Source organism: Colletes latitarsis, chromosome 7 (genome assembly GCF_051014445.1).
Source record: "Colletes latitarsis isolate SP2378_abdomen chromosome 7, iyColLati1, whole genome shotgun sequence".
Lineage (NCBI taxonomy): Eukaryota > Metazoa > Arthropoda > Insecta > Hymenoptera > Colletidae > Colletes > Colletes latitarsis.
In genome coordinates, this window is record NC_135140.1 from 18,535,872 (window position 1) to 18,547,046 (window position 11,175).

General features: G+C 36.8%; 1 protein-coding gene across 1 annotated transcript; it reads left to right on the forward strand.

The window, feature by feature from the left end:
* The first annotated feature begins 1,006 nt into the window (after positions 1–1,006).
* Zir (dedicator of cytokinesis) lies at positions 1,007–11,175 on the forward strand. The gene is made up of 20 exons (XM_076768813.1): positions 1,007–1,141; positions 1,408–1,585; positions 1,671–1,849; positions 1,917–2,058; positions 2,761–2,964; positions 3,033–3,224; positions 3,297–3,521; positions 3,599–3,873; positions 3,944–4,259; positions 4,333–4,638; positions 4,705–4,910; positions 4,971–6,734; positions 6,801–6,928; positions 7,005–7,267; positions 7,343–7,602; positions 7,769–8,203; positions 8,274–8,626; positions 8,700–8,902; positions 8,974–9,293; positions 9,369–11,175. The coding sequence occupies exons 2-20, from the start codon at positions 1,445–1,447 to the stop codon at positions 9,421–9,423; spliced, it is 5,967 nt and encodes a 1,988-aa protein (XP_076624928.1). The 5' UTR covers positions 1,007–1,141; positions 1,408–1,444; the 3' UTR covers positions 9,424–11,175.

The window sequence follows — 11,175 nt, forward strand, 5'->3', positions numbered from 1 at the left end:
TCCCACGGCCAGTATATATCAGAACACTCCTCTTTTCTAAAATAATAGTAAAACATCGTTGTAACTTGACTTGCAGAAAGAACCATTTCATTGCTGCGTTACATCGCTTCTAACAAGACCAGTTTCAGAAATGCAGAAATTCTTCGACGAAATTAAAAATTTCGTTCTGAAAAAATTATTTTCAACTAGAGAGGAGAATTACAATCATTTTTGGTGAGTACACGCACCCCCGAATTCCTACGCAGTTTCGAGGAAAAAATTCAATAGGTCCAAAAATTTTTCGACGATATTGAAAAACTTCAAAGCGTTCTAAAAAAAAATTATTCTTAGCTAGAGGGGTGAATTACAATCATTTCTTGTGAATAGACATACCTTTGAAATCCGGCGCATTTTCGAGAAAAAAATTCAATACCGAAAATATAAGGTGTGGCCAGAAATGTTTCCCGGAAATTTCACGCGTATCTTTAAAACGTCGTAACTTCCGAACGGGTTGGAGAATTTTAATGTTTGAAAAGGCAAACAACGCGTATTTTTAGAATATACTGTGTGGCCAGAAATGTTTCTGTAATTTCATTTTCTATTGCACTTCCTCTTTTGTTCATTTCTGTACCCTTGTGCAAATTGCCTCAGGCCCGAGTATGCCGGATAATCGAAATTTTACTGTATCAATTACTCATGAAGATCGTGTTTTATTACGCCACCCAGTATGTGAAAGCTAGGGTAAAAACTTAAAGCATTTGTAACTAGAAGCCCCATTCAAAGCCAACGCCAAAGCGTTAAATGTTCCTAGATTATATAGATGCGAATACAATTTCAATAACTGATGTACAAGTATCGCAAATTGATTAATCTTCATCGTGTTTGACGATCTTTTAACATAAAAAAAAAGGAATAAAATAATCGAAGAACGTAGCTTGTAATTCCAGCCATCAGGTAGCGCTAAAAATCAGGGAGGCAACCATAACTTTCACCCTAAGGTTTCCAATCTATACTTCTACAGTGTGAATGGGAACTTTGGCTTCCTGAATGCAATAGGCCTGGACAGTAAAAGTTTATGACAAGAACTGTCAAAATATTGAAATATTGACTCGAACGTGTTCGTAATTTTTATATAATGAACGTTTAGTAAACATAAAGTCACGTACGTATAACTTTTTAATATTGTACATCAGTCTCTATGAAACTCATGTTAATTGCATGCTTTACTGAGTGCTTTGACGTTGTGCATGCAATTGTTTCAATAATGGTTTAATTAAACAATGCAAAGTTTTATTGAATCATCAATGGAAAGTGTATAGAAGTGAAATTTAATAGAAATCTGTAACAAAATCTTAACTGCATGTGTTAATATTACATTGTACTTATAACTATGTCATTAAATTTATTTAATCTTTCATGTTTATTTAGGATTTCATCCAAGGAGTATTTCACCGCGGCATTTATAATGTCATCCGTACAGCGGGCTTTTACTCAGAAACTGAGTAAACAGCATGCTGCTGATGTACGAAGACAAATTGCTACTTCCACCTCATATTCTAGAGAATTATCAAAAAGTGGCAGTTCATTCTCAGGTTTCTCCTCCACAGTATGTGATATACAATATTTTATACATGTAATTTTAAACATTTAAGCTATTTATATTAATCTAACTATGAACTTGTCTTTTTAAGATATCACTATGTGAGGTACTAGAGCCTTTAGACTATGAAGAATTCTTAGCCCAACATCAAACAGCCATTGACCGTGATCCTTTGAAATCAATATTAGACTTTCCACCAGGAGATGTTGAGTTAACTGTTGTAAAAAGAAAAATTCGAACAGAAGAACCAATTGTGCCCTATGAGTCATTGTAAGACTTATTTTAAATGAATAGAACTCTCATTATTGTAGTCTTAATTAACAAGTATTGTTTTTAGGGACACAGTATCTCCTTATGTTAGAAGATGTATAGAAAGTTTTACTTCTGACTGGATAGTGGTACACAGAAAATATAAACGTAGAGTATCTCCTATTGCAAGAGATAGACTATTGCAGGATACACCAAGACAAGATTTTGAGGTGCTTGACTAATAAAATACATACATATACAGGATATTCAGCCACCCCTGGGAAAAATTTTAATGGGAGATTCTAGAGGCCAAAATAAGACGAAAATCAAGAATACTAATTTGTTGATGGAGATTTCGTTAAAAAGTTATTAACGTTTAAAGTTCCGACAGTACTGAATTTTTTTCTCGAAAATGCGCAAGATTTCGGGGGTATGTCTGTTGATAAAAAATGATTGTAATTGACCCCCGCAACCGAAAATAATTTTTCCAGAACGATTTGAAATTTTTTTTTTTTCGCCGAAAAATTTAGGCACATTCTCGAATTTTTTTCTAGGAAATGAGTACGATTTCGGGGATATGTCTATTCACCAAAAATGATTGTAATTGACCCCATTAACAGAAAAAAATTTTTCCAAAACGATTTGAAATTTTTTTTTTCCGTCGAAAAATTTCACACCTTCTCGAATTTTTTTCTCGAAACTGAATAGGATTTCGGGGGGATGTCTATTCACCAAAAATGATTCTAAGTGACCCCTGAAGCCAGAAATATTTTTTTTAGAACGATTTGAAATTTTTGAATTTAATTGCTAATAACTTTTTAACGGAGCCTCCATCGACGAATTGGTATTCTTGATTTTCGTCTTATTTTGGTAGTTGAACACCCTGTATATAAAGATAATTGCAATACAGATTTAAAATAAACATAAAACAGGTGGATCAAGAAGATACAAATGGCTCTGGATCACCGAACGAAGAGGAGGATTTATCGAATTGTGGTGATACACCAAGAGGGTCTTGGGCAAGTTTAGATTTAAGGCATTCACAACATGACCCTCTTCTTCCGAGCTTACTAGATCGCGTCTGCCCCGAAACTATCGACCAGATGAATGAGCAAAAACGCTCGGAAGATCGTCAAGTAAGTATTAAATATTGCACATAAAAGAATTAGTTTTTGGTAATTCTATATGTTGATATTAATTTTAGGAAGCATTATTTCCACTTTATGCACCTCCAGCTTCGCCGGATGATGAATGGCAAGAAATTGGTGCTGCACCAGAACCTACAGAACCATTTTCTCACAAAATTCTCGTGAAGTGTCTTCAATTGAAACTGGAATTGGAAGTAGAACCAATCTTTGCAAGCCTGGCGTTATACGATGCCAGAGAAAAGAAAAAGGTATTTGGAAACTTCCAATTTTGAAAGATAAATAACACGTGTGCCATTCACTAACCCAGACCTAAACTACAGGTATCTGAAAACTTTTACGTGGACATGAATTCGGAGGGTTTGAAAAGGATGCTTGGCAGTCACATTGCGTACAGCGATGCTAGTACTTTGGCAAGAAGTTGCGTCATGAGTATCAGTAAACCGAGTCCAGATTTATTCTTGGTTGTTAGACTCGAGAAAGTATTGCAAGGTGATATTTCGGAATGTGCCGAACCGTATGTACGCGAAGATAAAAATAAAGATAAGGTGATTGGCTAATCTACGAATAATCGAGACGAGGATCACTTCAACTTTATTAAAATAAAAACATTTTCTCGAAATAGGTAAAAGCTGCAGCTGCAGCTGCGTGTGAGCGCTTGGGTAGGTACAGAATGCCACTTGCGTGGACTGCCATCCATCTTTCTGGGGTGATTGGAGGTGGCGGGGATACAGATAGTACCGGAAGTGCCGGGTCATTAGATAGAAAATCGAGTGGACTCGAACAGTGGCGTAAAAAGGTAGAACCACCAACTCGAAGAGGCTCTCTCGAAAGACGGAGTTCCGACAAACGACGCAGTTGGTCGCCAGACGACTTTGCCAACTGCCTCGACACATTTAGGTAAATATTTTAAATTACACGATCCACTATAAACATCTACTGCCTCTACAATGCACAATGTTTTGTCTAGGCCTATTACACTGACTGTTTCGAGTTTCTTTAAACAAGAAAGCGAACGCCTGAGAGATGAAGATCTCTATAAACTTCTAGTAGAACTACGAAGACCTGGTTCTAATTTGAAACGACTGAAGTGCCTACCAGGTATACTGAAATTAGATCTTAGCCCCAGGCCTGAAGAATTGCCTAGATGTTTAGATTCTGATCTCAGAAGACTGGTGCCCTATCCAGACGAAAAAAGTCGACCGGTCAAAGAAATACTGGAGTTCCCGAGCGAAGTTGTGTCGCCGGATTTAACGTATCGTAATCTGCTTTACATTTACCCAAAAGTAAATCAGCATTTGTTACTTTACGTTAATTGAAGATTGCTAAGCCGCGTCAAACATACACTACTCGTTTCAGGAAGCAAATTTTAGCTCTAGAACCGGTTCTGCTCGAAACATCGCTGTAAGAATGCAACTGATGGGCGGCGAACAAGAATCTGATGCTCTTACAGCTATTTTTGGAAGATCATCGTGCCCCGAAATGACCCACGAGTGCTTCACGTCCGTATCATATCATAATAAAAATCCAAATTTTTACGATGAAGTAAAAATTCGTCTTCCCGCGGACCTGAGTGCGAAACACCATTTGTTGTTCACTTTCTACCACATCAGTTGCCAAAAGAAAGTAGAACAACCGAATGTCGAAACTGCTGTAGCGTACACGGTAAATATACAAACTTAAAACTTAAACTACGGGGGTTTAAGCACTCAATCTAATGTATATATTTAGTGGTTGCCGCTCTTGAGAGACGGGCATCTACAGTCTGGCGAATTCAGTCTTCCAGCAATGCTAGATCCACCCCCAGCAAATTATTCCTACATCGCGCCTGATGTTCTTTTACCGGGCACAAGATGGGTAGATGCTCACAGAGGAGTCTTCACAGTAATTTTAGAACCAGTCTCTAGCGTCCATCCGCAAGATAAATACATCGACAGGTATAATTCTGAGTTTCACAGATATCGAAGAACAAACGTTAAATTGAAATCGAATTACAGATTTCTATCGTTGTGTGGATTCTTGGAAACTGGCCAAGTGCCTCCGCGTATCGGCGAAGCCGGAATGGAATCCGAACTAAAATCTGCACTCTTGGAATTGGCGAGGGCATCGCATTCTGCTTTAGTGCGATCGCTACCTCAACTACTGGACCAGTTAATATCGCTTCTAGTACGCCCTCCAACATTACCGTCTCAACCCCTCAACGTGGCAGCCACGGTTTTCGAGGCTATAGGCCTATTGGTTCGAAATATTACCAATCTACCGGATGGTCAATTAGACGCGCATGGAAGGCACGCCCTCTTGGCTACATACGTTGCATATCAGTGCTCTTTACCAAGAATGTCGCACACTCCAGGTATCGTGCGAGCTCAAAGCAATCCTGACCTACCTCTGGAAGACCTGGAAATGGAAGTACACTCTCGAGGGCTCGATCGAACCGCGTCCATGCGCCAAGAATCGCCTTCCATAAACAGTCAGCCCACGAGGAGACTTTTGCACGAAGAGCTGGCGCTGCATTGGGTCGTGTCCACGGGCCAAGCACGAGATTTGGCTGTTACGTACTCCTGGTTTTTCTTAGAACTGATCGTTCGTTCGATGGTCGTGACACTGTCGGAAATAGGAATACTGGATGCTCCGCGAAAGTCAAGATTCTCTCCTCAATTCTGCGACGACGTAGCGACGCTCACCGCGGCATTAACTTCTGAAGTGATATCTAGATGTGGGAAGGAAACCAGAGTACCCAATAATTTGATATCGAGCCTCGGTAACTTCCTTTCCGATTTGCTGTCGATAATGGACAGAGGATTCGTTTTGTCCCTGATTCGTGCCGCGTGTTGCTCTTTGTCGGACGCGTCCATGCATATCCCTGATTCGGCTGCCCTCTTCGCGCTGAAGCTGGACCTCGTGCGCACCGTGTGTTCCCATGAGCACTACGTGGCTCTGAATCTTCCTTTTGGTACTGGATACACGTCAGGATCGGCACCAGCATCCCCCAGTCCATCCACGGGTAGCTCTGGCAGTTTAATATCTACCCTCGTTCCTGGGGACCGTGCCAGATTCTCTGAACTCAGCCAAGAGTTTCGACAGCAACACTTTTTAGTTGGAATCGTTTTATCCGATCTGTCGAACACGTTGGAAATACCAAATCCGATGCTCCAAAACAAGGCTATCGGAACCGTTCGACATCTCATGGCGTACCACGACGTAGATTCGAGGTATTCTGATCCCGCTGCTAGAGCTAGGGTCGCTGCTCTCTATCTACCACTTCTGAACATCATAATGGATGCTTTGCCTCAATTGTACCATTGGGACTCCAAAGACAAGAGCGTGTATCCGGACGAAGCTGCGTCCATCACGCAATCTGTGGCTCTAGCCATAGCTGGAGGTGTGTCGGCAGAGACGGCAGGAACTCAGTGCAGAGTTTCCTTAAGTTCAGAGGCCACGCGACATCTCTTGATGTGCGTGTTGTGGGTACTTAAAGGATTAGAACAGTCGGCGCTGGTGCAATGGTGCTCGGAGCTGAGTTCCAGGCGTATATTGTGCCTTCTTCAAGTTCTGAACATTGCCACGGCAGCTTTCGAATATAAGGGCAAGAAAGCACTGAAAAGACTACCGCCGCAAGCTGCTGCTACCAGCGATATTAGATCTAGGTTGGAGGATGTTATTCTCGGTCAAGGAAGTGCCAGAAGCGAAATGATGCTACGCAGGAAGGAAAGAATGACCGGAGACAAATTGAGGTGGCGTAAAGACCAAATGCCTTACAGGTATGTTATTGAATATTTATCAAGATTCGAATCATGAGACTAGACAGCTAATTCCTATTATCGAAGGTCTTGCGAACAATCCGAAGGGAGAGCTGTGGAGCAAGATGCCCACATAGAAGGTGCCTTAGCAGCTGAAGCTTCCCTTGTTGTTTTAGATGCTTTAGAAATAGTTGTACAGGCTGATGGTGGAGGAGGTAAGTACTCGACTTAATATTACACTCCACCTATATTTTTGTATCCCTTCAAACACAAATTTGTGTAACGATGCAGGTGCAGTTGTAGGAGCAGTATTAAAAGTTCTTCTAAGAGCATTAGCCAGAAATCAAAGTACATCTGTATTGCAGCACATGTTCAATACACAACGAGCATTAGTATTTAAATATCACAGTGCTCTATTTGACGAAGAGAGTGAAAGATGTGGCGATCTGTGTTTAACATTGCTCACTAGATGCAGCTCTCCTTTAAGTGCTGTTCGCAGCCATGCTGCAGCCAGTCTTTATTTATTGATGCGTCAAAATTTTGAAATTGGTAACGTAAGTATTTCGAGAATATTTCCTTCTTTGATTAATAAAATAATGTTGCCTGAATGCATAATGTGACGATTTTAGAATTTTGCGCGAGTTAAAATGCAAGTTACAACGTCTTTATCGGCTCTTGTTGGAAGAGGAAGAGCACCTAGCGAAGGAGCACTCAGAAGAGCATTGAAAACTGTACTAGTGTACGCTGAGAGAGATACAGAATTGGCTGATACGAGTTTTCCAGAACAAGTAAAGGATCTTTTGTTCAATCTACACATGATACTGTCTGACACTGTTAAAATGAAGGAATTCCAAGAGGATCCTGAAATGCTCTTGGACCTCATGTACAGGTAAATTTATAATATTTATGATATCTACTAATAATATGAATAACATATGCAATCTTCAAAATAATAAAAAAAATCTGAAATCTAATTCTTTAAAGTATAATATAACAACATAAAAATTTTGAAGAAAGAAAGAAATATTATTTAATGTTAAAAATTAATTCTGTAGAATTGCAAAGGGCTATCAAGGATCGCCAGATCTTAGACTCACATGGTTGGCAAATATGGCTCAACAACATATGGAAAGAAAAAATCATACGGAGGCTGCTATGTGCCTAGTACATAGTGCTGCATTGGTAGCAGAATATTTGCATCTGTTAGAACCAGGGGGTGGAGGTCGACCAGTGGGAGCTGTTGCTCTATGTCCTGTCACGCCAAATGCTCTAGAGGAAAGTGCTGTTGGGGATGACGTATTGGCTAGACGAGAGGAAGGTTTATGCTTAGGACCAGACTTTTCAGAAAGTGGATTAGCAGGCTTGCTCGAGCATGCAGCCAGTTCTTTCCATGCAGCTGGAATGTACGAGGCTATCCCTGACGTGTATAGAGTGTTACTTCCAATAGCAGAGGCTGCCCACGATTACAAAAAACTAGCCAACATTCATGGGTATTGTCAAAGTGCTAACGAAAACTGTTGAGATTTATCTGTGTACTAACTTGAACTTCTCTAATTATAGAAAGCTTCACGAAGCGTATACACGCGTAGAACAATTAGCAGGAAAACGAGTATTCGGCACATACTTTAGAGTGGGATTTTATGGAGGACGATTCGGAGATCTGGCTGGTGACGAGTTTGTTTATAAAGAACCTACTTTGACAAAATTACCAGAAATATTTTCGAGACTCGAGAATTTTTATGCTGAAAGATTTGGCGCAGAGAACATCGTGATAATAAAAGACTCGAATCCTGTAGACCCTAATAAATTAGAACCAGATAAAGCCTATGTTCAAATTACTTACGTAGAACCATACTTTGAACCACACGAACTTAGGCACAGGCCAACTATTTTTCATCGAAATTTTAATATCAGTAAGTATTGAGTTTAAGTCATTTAAATTTAAACAATTTATGTATTATTGTCATCACTTTAAATTATTTTTAGAACGATTTGTGTATGCAACACCTTTTACACCTGGTGGTAAGGCTCATGGAGAATTGAGGGAACAGTGTAAGCGTAAAACAATTCTAACAGTGGCTACACACTTCCCATATTTGAAAACAAGGATTCGCGTGGTTGCTAGAAAGCAAATAGTCTTAAGTCCAATTGAGGTTGCTATTGAAGACATACAAAAGAAAACTGCAGAGGTATGCATAATTTAAAAGTGTAGTAAAATTTTATTTTAGTTTTTTATTCTATTTATCTAAATTTCATTTAGGTTGCTGCAGCTACGGCTCAAGAACCACCTGATGCAAAAATGTTACAAATGGTTTTACAAGGTTGTATTGGAACCACAGTTAACCAAGGACCCGCGGAAGTTGCAGTTGTATTTCTTTCTGGATTACGTGAACAAAATGCACAGCCCACGAAATTGCAACATAAACTACGTTTATGTTTTAAAGATTTTTCAAAGAAGTGTCTTGATGCCTTGAGAAGGAACAAAAATCTAATTGGTCCAGATCAGCGTGATTATCAACGAGAATTAGAAAGGAATTACCAAAGACTAACAGAAAGGCTCACTCCTCTTATTGCATGGAGGTATGTAAACTTTAATTTCAATTAATAATACTTTCTTCGGTATCTTTCATTTAAATTTTTGCATTATTACAACAGTGGACCATCGTTACTAATTCCACAAAATTTACCACAAGCATCACCACGCTGGTAAAATGACTGTAAAAGCTGCTAACTAAAAGTTACCAAAGATCAATAATACATAAATGGAATATTTAAAAATTATTAGCAGCATACGCTATAATATTAAAATATAGGCGTATATATTATATTTATATGCATTCATTTTTTATACTAATAAAATGTTTTGTCTGCCTCAGACTTTTTAAGAGAATACCATATTCATATCTAACAAAAAACTAGAGCATATGTTATGGAATGACTGCTTATCCTACTGTTCAATAAATGCAATTTGTTTGTTGGAATAAATATATCAGTAGGAATCTGCTTTTTCATTAAAACTGATGTAATTTTTGCAATATTTTACACAGATAAACCAAAATGTCAATATTTAAATCATTAGTATTATTTTTAATTATTGATAATGTAGACAAATATCATATGATTTATAATAATTTGAAGTAATATTAGGTAGTTCATAAATTCATGTGCATTTATCAAAATATGAGATAGAGAAATAATTATTTATTTTGTATTACCTTAACAGTAATTTTAAATTTTATTTTCGCAAAATAATATTGGTTTTGAGATAAAATATTGTAACTAGGATAAATGTTTTCCTTTTGTCTTCTTAGTTTCAAAAAATTATAACATTGTATTTAGTATTTCATTCATATACATATATATGTGTATTAAACTTTATAACAATCCATTGTCATAACTTATTGTCAATTAACATCCAATATTAGATACAGCAATTATGAAAATAAAAACTATGCAAACTAAACAAGATAATAAAATAAAAAATACGATATGAATGCACATGATCTTATGAATTAACCTAAGATAAATCTTTAATGAGATTTAACTGATTGTATTTTTATTTTACATTGCAATGCATAATGCACAGCATAAGTATATAGAATTATTAAATATTTATGTATTTAACTACTAAGAGAACTGTGATTTTTCAATTATATTATATATTATATAATACTTTAAACCAATTGCAGAAACTTGTAATAATAGATTTTTTACCAAAATGGTTTAATATTTTTTATAAAAAATAAATAAAATTAGTCATTTATAATATGTAACTTAAGTTTTTTGTCGAAAATAATATTCCATTATTAATATCATGTAAGTAGTTAAATGTTATTATTTCATTATAGGTGTACAATATTTAAAATATCTGTAAATGTTTTCAAAATTTCTTTTTTTTATAGTCCTTGTTAAAAGTCTATCATTAAAAGTTTCTCTAATATTTCTGAAACATGATAAACGAACAATTCAATATAAAAAATGTTTAAAATATGCAGTCAATGAATGATTTACTGAGTTTCTATAATAACACTGGAGAATAAAATGTTTCAAATGCTATGCACATTCTTAATATATCTATGAAGTGCTTTATAATTTGAAATTTTTTAGTCGAATGCCCGACAACGCCACATTTACATAAATGTATAAGATTCTCACATTATATCTAATGCTTTATAATAATTATAAATACACATATTAATAGGATAAACTTGTCTTTTGTTGCAAACATGCTTAATAGCGAGACCGTAATGAAACAAATGTGTATGCAATGTCTTTGCAAACATAAATTATAGAATCGACTTGGAATTTTTTTAAACTGTACACTTAAAAAATTGATATTTTATCAAAAATGCTTGTTTGGATAGCAATACACGTTATATTTATACAAAATAACTTAGCAAAACTGCCATGAATGTAAACTTTTGTATGTCATAAAATATTTAAAATATATGTCCATTTTATA

Coding starts and splice junctions, on each gene's coding strand:
- Zir (XM_076768813.1), top strand. CDS start 1,445: ATGTCATCCGTACAGCGGGCTTTTACTCAGAAACTGAGTAAACAGCAT. Junction 1,586..1,670: donor TCTCAGGTTTCTCCTCCACA/GTATGTGATATA, acceptor TGTCTTTTTAAG/ATATCACTATGTGAGGTACT. Junction 8,903..8,973: donor TACAAAAGAAAACTGCAGAG/GTATGCATAATT, acceptor AATTTCATTTAG/GTTGCTGCAGCTACGGCTCA.